The sequence below is a fragment of the Dendrobium catenatum genome, unplaced genomic scaffold (genome assembly GCF_001605985.2).
Source record: "Dendrobium catenatum unplaced genomic scaffold, ASM160598v2 fragScaff_scaffold_1189, whole genome shotgun sequence".
NCBI classification, from domain to species: domain Eukaryota; kingdom Viridiplantae; phylum Streptophyta; class Magnoliopsida; order Asparagales; family Orchidaceae; genus Dendrobium; species Dendrobium catenatum.
This window is the reverse complement of record NW_021319651.1, coordinates 428995-443816: the sequence shown is the minus strand read 5'-3', so window position 1 is coordinate 443816 and position 14822 is coordinate 428995. Positions and strand designations below refer to the sequence as shown.

The window sequence follows — 14822 nt, the reverse complement described above, 5'->3', positions numbered from 1 at the left end:
TTGGGTTTGGTTGTAAATTGTAATTAGATTATAAATTCTTATGTTTTTACTAATATCAGAATATTTATATTTATTTTTATAATTATTAAATATTATTAATATTAATTTATTTAAAATGACATACCCATTTTTATAGATACGCTTTTAATGATTTAGATACTATTATGTTATATTTATAAACTTAAAAATTTTAATATTTCATGTTTAAAAACGTAAATTCTAGTAGCATGTACGTAAATTTCTTTTTATTAATGAGATTTACATAAATAAATTCAAAAATTATTCAATTTGAACATTTCATGTTCAAAATTACAATTTACTTACAAATTTGTCATCACTTTAACCGCCATCAATGTCATTATTGTCACTAACAATCACTACCTTCCATCATCATCACTTGTTGATCATTTTCACTGCCCTGTTAGTAGTGATCATATCCACATCATATGAATAAAAAAAGTCAACAATTTTTAAGATATTTAATATATTTTATCTCATATATAAATATAAGTAAAAAAGGAATAAAAAAATAAAAGAAAAATTGATCTTAAATAGGCCCTTAACCCTTATGAAATAATAAAATTTAAATGTTAAATATCTATATAGAATAAAATTGATCTCACCGTCTCCTTTTGGAGCCCAATAGAGTCTATAACATAAGTTTTGCACAAATTTGAAGAATTCAAAGTATAACTTTCTAATAGTTTTTGCTAAAAATTAACTTGACAATTTTATGGAAAGCTGAAGTTATAATTAAAGATATTTTACTTAATTCACAACCCCGATTGGGGTCCATATTGATGTTTACGGAGTGATTGAACCTATTAATTAACAAATTAAGATGTCTTTTACAACCTCTATTTGTACATGTTAGATCTTTGTAAAAATTTAAGGCATCAAATACTTTATTTCAACAAAATTTTAAGCATGTAATAGTTTGATTTTATTTCCATGAATATTTTTTAATTTCTTATATTTTTTTTCATTGATTAATAATCAATTCTCAATTAAAGACGCACAATATATGTGGTAAAGATCACTTAGGTGTAACCTAAAGGATAAATTTTAATCTACTTTCGTATATCTCTAAGATTTCTTTCTTCCAATGAAATGTATACAGAGCCAGTTAATCATCAAGAATATATGAAATAAATATCTAAGACTATAACTTCTCTTCCCAAAATATTTAATTATAATAGTCCATATTACAATGTTTTCAACAAAACTCAATTAAATTTAAACAAAAAATTATAATTAAAATTCTAAATAAATGCTTTAGTCTAGCTTTCATGCTCTCTATCTAATTGGGCTTACTCAGCAGGACATTTACCTTTTCTACAAAATATAATGAACAATGGAATGAGTATAAACTGAGTAGGTCAACACCAATTTTTCCATAATAAAATTTTAATTCATACCAAAATATAATTAAAACAAAACCACAAAAATATTATTTAAATGTTAATTAGGTTCTAAATATATTGATGCACATATGAATGCAAAATACACTTTAAAATGCAAAATATTGTTTACTTATACCCCTTTATAACTCCTAATCTTCCACCTACCACCTGTTTATGACAAGTGCTGAGCAGAATCAGAACATAATAATTTTTTTAATACATAACCAATTTAGAGTCAGAAAAAGAAAATCCAGTATTGAGAATTTTCACATTGGGCCCAAGCAGGTAATTTCAGAATAATTTTATTTTCAATTTAGAAACTCCAGAATATTATGAAATGCATGATAATACAAATGCAACGTGCAATTAAAGTTTTTAAAAGTAAATAAAATAATTACCAACTTGTATAAAAAACCCCCACAGTTTAGTTGCCAACTCAAAGTGTTTAGAAATTTACCAAATTCAAAAAGATTATGTAAAATGCTAAATTAACATACTTTATCAACTGTACTGAAGTTCAGAAATGCTTCAATTTGCCAGAATAAATAAAAATTTATGCATAGCAAATCAACTAGTGAAATTTTACATTCTTATAGTCGAACCAGAGTAGAGATTAAAATAATATATTAAAAGTCCCTTTTAAAACTTAAAAAAAAAAATACTTTCAAAAGCATATCTTTAGTTATATAATTTGAAATTTAAATTATAAATAGGGTATGGGTTACCTACCTTTAGCCAAAGTTCAGGAGCGAATTTAGGTCACGGAAGGCAGAGCCAGTGAGAACCTAGGAGCAAACATTGGGAGTTGGCCATGGCAGCTAAATCAGCTCTATCATTTGCATCTATCAATACTCCTCATTTAAGTTTTATTTGGGACAACTTTTTATTGCTTTGATAGCAGTTTTTTAATACAAAAAATTTAAACTTAAAAAATAAATTTTGTACTAAATAACTAATTTATAAAGCAATAAAAAACTCGTCTCAAATAAAACTTTACTCTCCTTTAAAACCTCAGTTGAATGTTCTCTATTAATATTTTTGCTTGAGGATGTTATTTATTCAATCTTTTTTTTTTTTTTGGTAAACCCCGGGCGTAAAAAGCATATATATTAAAAACAAAATCAATTACAAGTAAACCCGTGGGAAAACAAAGTCAAAAATTACATAAACAGCATTATCTAATTGCCAACAAAAAAGGCAACAAGGATAATAAACAATACATTAGACTCAGAGAAAAAAGACCCGAACCCTGTCATCAAAGTGATCAGAATGAATCTCGCACAGCCGAGGCGGCGGCTCAGGTTGCTAGAGGAAAATGGACGAAGATTTGAAGGAAATAAGGCCATCACATAACCTCCAGCCAACGGCATAATTTCCATAGTATAAGCCTGGTTGCCATGATGGCCATCCATGGCTAGCATGGAAGGATCTGGTCTTGCTCATAATTGTCGGATTGTCAAGAATCCATCTACCAGAACAGCCAAGAAGCCAAAAAACGCTGTTGCAGCTCTTCAGAGTTTGAAAACAGTGGATATCAATCCCAAATTGACAAAAGCAGACGGTGCATAACAGCTGCAACCTCCAAAAATTTCTTCCCATGAAAGGTTTGAAACACCAGCAACCAGAGTAGACAATACCAACTCCCAAAAATAGCTGAAATCCAGCCAAACAGAATACTTCCAGAGAACCCAAAAAAACCAGAAATTTCTCAAGAGATAGAGCAAACCTAGGAAAATTAAATTCCAGTAAATTTTAGCAGCAGAGAATCTTTGTTTTTCCATTTAGAAATTTTAAAACGTATAGCAGAAGAGATATTGCATGTAATTTTCACTGAATTGGTGTTAAAACTAGAGAAACGACGGTTATTTTTTTCTCTCCAAATATGATAAATTATGCAACTAACAATTAAGCAGCAAAAGTATTTTTCCAATCTGCTATATACCACATTGTGCTCAATGAAATCAAAGATCTGAGAAATAGTCGGCCGTAGAAGAAAACAGTTAAAATCCAGCAGCAATCTCTTAAGGATATTAAAAGAAAAGACACAAGCAAAAAATAAGTGGTTATGGTTCCCGGTGTTGCAAAGGCAAAAAGAGCAATCAAGAGAAACCTGAATCCCCCTATGCAGTAAATTATCAGCCATTTTAAGCTTCCAATAATCGTCATCCACGAAAAACAAGCATATTTAAGGGTATGTTTTTTGTGCCAAATAGAAGTATGCCACTCAACCTTCGGCAAATGGGAATAAAAATGGGTAGTAAAGTCTTTGAAAGCCATCTTTGGAGAGCCCTTCCAAAGAATCTCAGACTTCTCTTTAATTTCTATCTTAGAAATATGAACAGATATAGCAGTTGGAATAGAATTGGGAAGAAGCCAATTACCATTCACAATGAAATTTTCACCAATTTGTCCCCAAACACCGGGATGATACAGGCATCAGAAATCACGGTACCATTCAGCCAAGGGTCCCAAAGCATAGAAAGATTACTTTCATTAGCCACAGAAAAGGAGATATTATCTTTGATTTTAATAGCAGTAGCAGAAATTTTTTTCTAGAATTTGGATGCATTGGGGGGAGTGGATTTCCACGGTGAAATAAATTTAGCTTTATACCAGTCACTTAACAGATTATTGGAATTGAAAAACCTTCCAATACTAGAGCAAAAAACTTCATGATAAAGAGCATCCACTGACGAAATACCAAGCCCACCAAGACATTTAGGAAGAGTAACCTTAGACCAAGAAATAAGATGCAACTTTTTCTCAGTAAGGTTAGTATGAAATAAGAATCTCGAACAGAGTTTGCTAATGGAAGCACAATAAGCTTTAGATATGATAGATCCCCTAATCCAATAAGCAATTGTATTAGAAATGGTAAATTTAAGAAATTAGACCCTACCTACAAAAGACAGAAATTTGTTTTTCCAACCAGCAAGTAGAGTAGAAACTCTACTCAAAAGTGGTTGAAAGTGAGAAGTTTTAAGTCTTTTCGGGGAAATAGGAATTCCCAAATAGATGAAGAAATTGTGGCAATATTTTTGCTTATGGATCTTATACACTCATTCTCTAATATGATCTAATTGACAATATTTCTCGGTTGATTAACACGATTCTGTTTTTATAGTTTCAGTCGCACCTCTCTTAAGACTCTCATAATTTATGGATTATAAAAAATTTCAATTACTTCATTTTTTTTGGTCTATTTTGTTTAAACTCAAGTTGATGTTTTCTATACCACCTTGAATTTATGGAGTTTATATTAAATCTAAATTATTATATTTAAAGCAGAAATCCATATTATGTGCTCGAGCTTAGAGCCCAATAAGAACTAAATAAACTTAGCTCAATGTATTTGATTTAATTGAATTCGTTTAGAACCCAAAAATAAGGAGGACAATTTCATAAAGATTTGTTACATTTTCAATTCTCTACATTCTAATGTTACCAAAATATAAATTTTAAATAAAAGCACAATTTTTATCATATAACTATCTCTATTTTGATATAATTTTTAATATAATTTTTTCACTGATTTATAAATCTGAAAAATCATAAGAGGAGTTAATCTCTAATAGATTTGACCCTTTTTTAACAACAATGACCAAATTGTTAAGATAAACCATCCTAACGAATTAATAAATACTCCCTTTATGAAGTCAATTAAACGGCACCTACACTCTTCCTTACGTTTTTCTGATGTGATCAACACATAATAATTAATTTGCATAAAAAATCGCCTAATCTAAATAATTGGGGTGGGTAATGCTATATTATGATGATTACTTCTGCTTTTAATAATATTAAAATAAGGTCCCGATCAAAAGATATTACACAAAAAACAAATGTGTGCGATAAAGGCTCAAGTGCACGTAACATGTCCATCAAATCGACGTCGACCCGATCACATATGTTTCAAACATGATAAACGATGATATGTGATCGAAAGAAACAAATTCTTAAAACCGGCGACAAATTAGGATAAAATACATGAGGTGATGCTTCATCAACACAATGATCCTTCATACAAATTCCCAGGATAGTTTGGCTAATTAATTAGCTTCAATGCTATTTTTATTGATAAAGATTTAGCCATAAGAAATTCTACCAATAATAAATATATCGAGATAAAGTTAAAGGCCAAATTTTGTTTGCTTGGAAAAAGATGGTGACGCACCCATCATACACAAGCTCAAGAAGCCAATAGTTGCTAATCATTAACATTTAATTTAATTTCTAAGTTGAGGAGCAACTAGAAACATTTGATCAACACGAGCATCTTTGCTTACTCTCACTTTATTTTTTTTTTTTACAACAACATGACATAATCACACAACACATATCATAAAATGATATTTTGTGAAAATTATTAAGAATACAAAGAAGGAAATCATTTCATTGCACATACATAGAAATGTATATTACACAACACATGGGGACTTCACACAAGCAAACTTTATAACAATCATTGTAGAATTAGTTATTAAAACACTTTGAACAGTAACAATCTATTAGCTGTTCATTACAGTAACTAGTAAAACCATCATTAAAATAAGCTCTACATTTGGCTTCACATTGATCTTGGGTGCATTCAATAAATGGAATTTGAACATCCGCACATCCCGAATCCAGCAAATTTCGTGTCATTTCTTCATCGTCAAATAGAAGCAAAAGTTATCAACATAAACAAATATGCACGCCTAAAAAAATCCTAGTTAACATTAAAATTCTTCATGACCAAATAGAAGAAAAAGTTTATATGAAGACATCTATTTCCCAGTGAAAATGACTATCTATCCAATACAACGAAAGCATGAAATATTACTAAATTTATGATATTTATAAGAATGGAAGAATGAATCTAATAGAGAATGAGCATTTCTATTCAAAATCCTTGGCTCGATGATTGAAAAATATACTAAAACAATATATATATATATATATATATATATATGAGCATTTGGGGCTTTGGGGATTCCATGTTTCTGTTCTAGTGTTGGGTTTTTTGGCTGGGTTGCCTTTATCTTTATTTCTTGGCCTAACGGTTGGGGTTAACTTGGAGGTTTTGTGTTGTTCTGCTGTGTCCTGTTATGATTTGGTGTTTATGCTTACTCTTGTTGGTAGGATTGAGTGGCGTGTGGATTACTTGGGTGATGTTTCATGGTTTAATTCTTACCTGAGCTCTATGAGTCTTTATCCTATTAGTGGTTCTATTTCCTGGCAGCTTCCTTTTACTTACAGTACTTTTTATATTTACTTTTTTCTTGATTTAGATTTTGGCTATTAATTATATTACATATATGCTCTTTTGTGCTATAATTTTGTGTGTTGTAGCTTCTATTATTTTCAAGTGGATTGGCTCATGGCTGTCTTCAAAAGGTTTTGCAAAAAGATTGTGCCTAAAGTTCATATCTTGATCTTTCTTTTTTTGTTGCTTGGCTTTAGCATCTTTAGCATGTTATTAGATCCTTTTGTACTCTGGCTTAGTGGAGAAAATCGGCTCTTAGGTTTCTTTTGATTTATTTTGTAGCTCTTTTGAGCAGTAGCAAGCTGATGGTCTTCTTTAAGGACTTTGTAATCGGTTTTTATTATTAACGCGTAGGCCCCTCCGTGAGTTTATATATATATATATATTATATGACTGAAAACAAAGTGGGTGAGAAAGAGAGAGAGAGATGAGAGAGAGAGAGGAGGTAATTACAAAGGTTGGGCAAAGGACCAATAGAAGGAAGAGTGTTGAAATCACTTTTCGGGGAGAACTTCATTGCTACAATGAGGAACGAGTGTTCGAAAACAGAAGCAGAAGGTTTGCTCACAACCATCTTCCATTCTTCAACTTTTATAGCCTCTTTCAGTGCTTTAATAAAACTTAAACAAACCCATCACTCTATTGTCTTTTAGTTTTAAAGGATTATATATATTGACTTAGTAAAGCATTTCTAAATTTAGATATTATGATGGATAATATTTTTCTCTTAGTTCAAAGGATTATATTTGACTCAGTAAAGTATTTCAAATTTATTAGACATTCTGATGGAAAAAACGCTTCCACTCAAGTCAATTATGATAATTAAACACAAATATGATGTTTACAATAATGCAAATGCAAGTCGATTAAATTAATGAAAATTCAATTGAAACGAATGCTAAAACAAAGCAGGCTTGTTCAAACATTATGATTCTTTCTTCTTCTTCTTCTTTTATTCAATTAGACAGGTAGCTAGATAGTGTAGTTAATTTTGAAAAATAATTTTTGGCTTCTTTAAAATCCTTCATATATATATATATATATATATATTAGGTGTACCTAACGATCTTTACATTCAGAAAAAAAAATCAGAATTTTTTTACTACAATAAGACAGCTAAATTAACGAGATAAAGTAGGATAATAATAAAATTTGTGGTATTTAATGAATTTTATAATATATAGAAGATAGAAGAATTTTAAAAAAATTTATTTGTAATTATTAGATTGAAATGTCTTGACAAATCATAATGGATAAACCAATAGTAATAAATAATGTGATGATTTTGAAAGATCCTTGGCTAGCAAGAAACATAAGAGAGAGAGAGCAGAGGACAGAGGGAAGAAGAAATGGAAAAGTATATTTCATATATCAAAATGTAATACACAATGGCTATTTAAAGATAGCTATGAGGTAAAGAAGACAAGAAATATATAATAGAAAGGACACGTCAGCGGATGACGTGTAGGTGCTCTAACATGCTCCCTCAAGTTAAGCATCCGTTGGTTAGTTGGTTAATTTGTGACGTAGATTGTTGAACCTTGTAATGGAGAGAGGCTTTGTAAGGGTGTCCGCTATTTGATCCAGTGAGTTGATGTGTGAGATGGTTAGAGCTCCATACTTGACGTGCTCGCTAATGAAGTGATAGTCAATTTCTCTGTGTTTTGTTCGTGCATGGAAGACTGGATTGTTCTCCAAGGAGATAGCGGATGTATAATCACAATGTATTATGGTAGGAGCTTTTTGTGGTAGTTGAAGTTCAGTGACTAGATGGCAAAGCCAAAGTACGTCAGAAGTTGCTGTTGAGAGAGCACGATATTCAGCCTGGGTGAAAGATTTTGCCACTTTAGTCTGCTTTTGACGGACCATGAAATAATATTTGGTCAGAGAAAGGAACAGAATCCTGTTATTGATTTTCTGTCATTGGAATCTGCGGCCCAGTCTACATCTACATATGTCTTGAGTTGAAGGTCACCTATGGTGAGCGGAAGACCATAGTGAGAGGTGCCTTTGATGCACCAGAGGAGTCTTTTAAGATCTTGGTGATCAAAAATTTTCTAACACTCTTTCCACTAGTGCCGGTTATTCGTTACAAACTAGCAAACTTCCCTGCCTTCTATAAATATCCCAATGTGTTTGTACCCCCTTTAAAGGAGCCTTGTTACTTTTCGACAGTCTGTGTGGCCACAACGATTTGTCCTCTACCACATGATGTTCACTATAAAGAGTGTAAGGCTATCCTCAAAGGGGATATGCTGATACTTTATAGGAGTATTTGTGTTTATGTTTTTGCACACCAATCACATTGGCGCTAGCTCATAAACGTTTAATTCATCCTTCCCTGCGAGGATTTATTTTCTTTTTATCCCAATTTTGCTTGTCACCCCAAGTATGGTTTCGGATACCAAAACTAATAATTCAAATCCATTCTCTATAGGTGATACTGGGTCCATACCCACCTGCATTAATCAGGTATAGCGATGTTGATTCAATATCCTTATTTGAATTTTTTTCTTCTATCGATCATGATATGATATTTGGTATTACCCTAGTTTGGCTTGTCACCCCAAGCGTGGTCTGGGATATCAAAATCAATAACTCAAATTTATTTTTCTAGAGGTAATACTGGGTCCATACCCACCTACTTTAGTCAAGTGTGGTAATGTTTATCCAATGTCTCTATATGAATTTCTTCCATCTATCAATTATGATACGATAATTGATCTTACCCAGTTTCACTTGTCACCCCCAAGTGTGGTTGGAGATACCAAAACCAACAATTCAAACTTCTTTTGAAACGAGATACTGGGTCCATACCAACCCACATCAGTTGGGAGTGATAATATTGATCCATTATTTAACATATCAATTCTATCCTTACATAAATTTCACTATGATTGTGCTCTCCAGTTTCACTTGGCATCTATAAGTGTGGCCTGGCTTATCAAAGCCAATATTTCAATTCTTTACAAATTCTATCTAACTTCTCTCTCCCCAATTCGTTCACTCAAGTTGAATGGGGTCTGAGATATCAAAACCATTCATTCAAACCTCTTTTGAGATGAGATATTGGGTCCATACCAACCCACGTTAGTTGGGAGTGGTAGTGTTGATCCACTATCTACATACAAATTTTATTCTTACATCAATTTCACTAAGAGTGTGTTCCCCAGTTTCACTTGGCATCCACAAGTGTGGCCTGGGTTGTCAAAGCCAACTATATTCCCTATTCTCTATGTTACTTTAAATCTTTTGATAAAGTTCCTTAAAGAATTCCACCGGCAGTTGGATACTCGTGAATACGACGATTTGTCATCTACCATGTGGTAACTAAAAGTGGGTTTGTGAATTCTGAAACAACATTTTCTTTGGAAATTTTCCAATTACCCTTACTTTTTTTTTCCTCACATCCCTACATGGATCTGTGTCAAGTTAGTGTTGAGATGACTTTTGCCTTCTATCCTGCTACCTCGATAGGGTCAAGCAGGTAGTTGGCCACTTACTTACCTGGTGGGGTGCCCCACAGGGCACCTGGGAGGCATACCCCCCACCTAAATTATCCTTTACTTTTCTCCCTCACATCCATACACAAATCTTTGTCAGGCTGATGCCGAGGTGACTTTCACCTTCTATCATGATGCATTGAACTGGCCAAACATGTAGATTGGTTACTTACTTACTTGGTGGGGTGCCCGATAGAGTCCCTAGGAGACATACCCTACCATCATGACTCTTTATTCACTGGTTCGAAAGGATCAAATGGGTATTGAGCCCTTCCTCATCTGCTACGCCGAACTGGTTAAGCAGGTATTGAAGCTTCTTTGATTGAGAGAGCCCGACAGAGTCACTGGGAGGCATTCCTCACCACACTTTTTTTATGTCCTGTTGTGATCGTGCAGATGTCAGACCCTGACTGTTTACTCACTGGTTCGAAAGGATCAAGTGGGTATTGAGCCCTTCCTCATCTGCTGCACCGAATTGGTTAGGTAGGTGTTGAAGCTTCCTTGGTTAAGAGAGACCGACAGAGTCATTGTGAGGCATGCCTCATAACCCCTTTACTCTGGATGTCATGTTAAAGACTAGGCAGACTTCTAATTTTGTGGCTTATTTACTTTAGCTGAGGTCAGACATAAGTATTGAGTCACCCCAATCCACTGTTCCAAAAGGATCAAGAGTAGACAAGACCCTTTCACCTTCTACCCCGCTGTCCCAATATGGTCAGACTGGTAGTTATTTTATTTACCCGATTGGGAGAGCCCGACAGAGTTCCTGGGAGGCATTCCTCACCACCCCTTTACTCTGGATGTCTAGTTAAAGATTAGGCAGGCTTCCAATTTCGTGTCTTATTTACTTCTGTTGAGGTCATGCAGAATTATTGAGTCACCCCAATCAATTGTTCCGAAAAGATCAGTAGGAGACGGGACCCTTTCACCTTGTGCCCCGTTGTCCCGATACGGTCAGATTGGTAGTTGGTTTTACTTACCCGGTTGAAAGAGCCCGACAGAGTCCCTGAGATCTTACCCGGTTGAGAGAGCCCGACAGAGTCCCTGAGATGCATTCCTCACTACCCCTTTACTTTGGATGTCCTGTTAAAGACTAGACAGACTTCCAATTTCGTAGCTTATTTACTTTTTGCTGAGGTCAGGCAAAAGTATTGAGTCACCCCAATCCAGTGTTCTGAAAGACTAAGGAGGAGACGGGACCCTTTCACCTTTTACTCGCTATTCGATACGTTCAGTCTGGTAGTGGTTTTACTTTCCCAATTTAGAGAGCCTGACAGAATCCCTATGAGGCATTCCTCACCACCCCTTTTTACCTTGGATGTCATAATTAAAGACTAGGCAGGCTTTCAATTTCGTGGCTTATTTACTTTTTGCAGAGGTTAGGCAAAAGTATTGAGTAACCCCAATCCACTGTTCTGAAAGGATCAGCAGGAAACCGAATCCTTTTCACCTTCTATACTGTTATTTGAAATGAACAGACAGATAGTTGGTTTTACTTACCCGGTTGAGAGAGCCTGACAGAGTCCCTAGAAGGCATTCCTCACCACCCCTTTACTCTGGATGTCTGGTTAAAGATTAGACAAGCTTCCAATTCCCGTGCTTATTTACTTTTGTTGAGGTCAGGCATAAGTATTGAGCCACCCCAATCCACTATTCTGAAAGTATCAGGAGGAGACGGGACCTTTTCACCTTCTATCCTGCTATTTCAATATCGTCAGGCAGATAGTTGATTTTACTAACCTGGTTCAGAAAGCCTGACATAGCACCTAGAAGGCATTCCTCACCACCTTTTACCCTGAGTGTTATATTATGATCATGCAGGCATCAGATTTCGTGACTCATTTATTTGTTGTTTTGATATGATCAGACAAATACTGATTCACCCCAATCCACTGTTCTAAAAAGATCAGGAGGAGACGGGACCCCATCACCTTCTATTCTACTATTTCGATATGATCATGCAGATAGTCGGTTTACTTTACTATTGTGCTTTAGCTCTTTCCTTGGCTATGCCCTTTCTATAGGGTAAGGCTATGAGAGGATACAACTACTTATTCGCCACTCGGCGATCCTTTATTCTTTACTGTTACTCTTTTGCTTTCCCTCGGCTCTACACCCTTGTTATAGGGTAAGGCTAGGGGAGAATTACTTTACTGCTTTACCTCGATGCTTTCCTCGGCTCTGCCCTTGCTATAGGGTAAGGCCAGGAGAGGATCCCCCTAATTTTCACACCTTATGGGGATCTTTCACTTGTGTTCTTTACTCTACTTTATTTGTCACATTCGGTCAACGCCAACACACGCGGTTCACTAGTTGGTTCGCTGCCCCTGTTGGGGGTCCGTTTGTTGACCTCGAATTTGTTAGAACCTTGGGTTAAAGGATTGACCGGTCAAATTGACCAAGCCATATCCCAAGACCACCTGCTTTGGGATCCATGGGTCAACCCAAGTCTCTTGAGCTTAGACTCATGCCCTGGGTCAACCTGGTTGACCAAGTCAACCTGGGTTGACCCAAATTAAACCAAATTGACCCAAACTACTTCCATTTGATCTTAAATTAATTTCAGAGCTTCTAGGCTCAATCTCTCACCTCCCTTGGGTTCCATGGGTCAGACTAAGTTCATTGAGCTCATGCCCATGTCTTGGGTCAACCCATTGACCCAATTTACTTTCATGGCTCCTAGGCTCAACCCCCTTTCCAGGAAGAATAAAATTGGATCCTTGAACGAGAGTTTTCTCAGGCCCTAGGCTCAAGATGTAATTAACCACGGGGATTGCGCCCGTGGGAAACGGAACTTCACCATCAAATAAACCCCACTCGAGCCGATGTATTGGGTGGTGGAAACCCGTTATTACGATCAGGTCGTATATATTACTACCCATCAAGGTGCGCTAGCGAGAGTCATTATCCTCAATGGTTAATCGTATATATCATCAAATCTGCCCTTCCATTGTTTGCGAGGAGCGCAGAGGCCAGCGATCGTCTCTATCCCTTGGGGTGGAGCGGTCGTATCCTCTCTGCACTCTATAGCCGGCGGTGTCCTTTTAAAGGTCCACAGTAACATGCAGAAGTTTGTTAAGGTATAGCTTACAAGTCGATTCCGGAAGAGGAAGAAGACCTTGTCCAGAGTTTTGGATTGACAAGGAGCTTCCATTTGCAATAGAAACCGAGTCGTTTCCTTAATAAGGAACGGGTTACTGAATTCTTGAGAGGTCTGGTGTGAGATGAGCAGAGGCCCCCGAGTCGAGAACCCAGTCATTGTATTGGGTCGGCTGTTGATGGGTTAAAAGAGCTCGTGGTGTGGAGGTTGATGGGGCATATTTTAGGTTGCATCGATGCCAGCAGTTGAGTGGGATATGTCTAAGTTTTCCACATATCTGGCACAGTGGACAGTTGGAATTTGGTTGAGCCGAAGAAGCCTTATCTAATTGGTTGTTGGTTTGTTGAGTGCGAGAGAATGAAGATCTGCCTCTAGATGATCGAGTTGAGCTCCATTCGCAAACTGCAGTGGGTTTATTTGAATAAAGAACTGTTGCCGCCGTCGAAGAATTAGTTTCTTGAGATTGTTCGTGGTTCACATTGATTTCTTCGCTACAAAGTAAAGAATAGAGGGTGTCGAGATCGATGGGATTTAGAGATGTACGAATGGAGGTTTTAAAAGACTTGTAAGTGGAAGGTAGGCCATTCAAGATATATAAAACGATGTCTTCAGTGTCTAGTTTGGATCTGCCGGCAGTAATACTATCTACGAGCGTTTTGATAGAGGCAAGATATTGCTGCATAGATCTATCCCGCTTTTGGACATGATTAAGTTTGTTCTTGAGTTGTATTACTCGAGAATGATTTGTTGGTTGTAGACGTCGTTCAAGAATGGTCAAAAGTTCATGGGCCGTGGAGGAGAATAGGACGTAAGGAAGTACAGATGGTGAAATCGTGCCGAACAAGGCAAAAATCAAATTGCAATCAACTAGTTGCCAAAGATGATAATCGGAGCTAGTGGTGTCGGTATGAGAGGCAGTGGTTCCAATGAGATGACTGTGAGACCTCGTTCCCTTACTGTTCCTCTATGGCTTGGATTTTCCTCCCAGAATCGTCCGGGACGATAGTGAGATCGGCCAGGCCGATCTGCACTGTTCAAAATATCGTCCTGAGATAAGTTCTGGGAAACCGTCCAGGACGATCAATTTTGGTCTGATCGTCCCGGGACGATTTGGCGATCGGCCGGGCCGATCAGCTTAAGGATATAAGAAAATCAGCTCGTTTTGATGAGAGAGAAAATCATTTTTAAATCAAAATATCTGATTTTAGAGAGAGAAAGAGAAAGGGAAAAAGAGAAAAGCTGGATTTTGGAGGCCGCGGAGCGCTTTTCGTCCGACGCTGCTGCTGGGAAAAGTGTAGATCTCGTGTTAAGGACTCCGAATCCTATTTCTGTTTTCAAAGATATTGAGTTTTGACCGAGTTGTGATCTGTTTTGTGTTTTCGTAGTCGAATTTTGGACACGATTTTGATTTGGCACAACTTTCACCGCACAACTTTTAGTATGTTATAGATATGACTATTGTACACGATTTGAGTATTTTCTACGACGATTTTACCGGTCGGAATTGATTCTACGCAATTTTAATCGAATAGAAAAATACCAGGACGTGATTTGATTTGGTTTCTATAGAA

General features: G+C 35.8%; 1 protein-coding gene across 4 annotated transcripts in view; it reads right to left on the bottom strand.

Annotated features, from left to right (window-relative positions):
• Window positions 1-5725: 5725 nt before the first annotated feature.
• Window positions 5726-14822, bottom strand: part of LOC110107175 (60S ribosomal protein L30-like) — a 28366-nt gene continuing 19269 nt past the window's right edge. The window contains exon 3 of one of the 4 annotated variants that reach the window (XM_028698963.1): window positions 5726-6049. In XM_028698963.1, the coding sequence (XP_028554796.1) occupies window positions 5877-6049 (173 nt within the window). In that variant the 3' untranslated portion in view covers window positions 5726-5876. Of the gene's footprint in view, window positions 6101-7990; window positions 8473-14822 lie in introns of those variants that run through there. The other 3 variants (XM_020837359.2, XM_028698961.1, XM_028698962.1) reach the window with 3 other exon arrangements.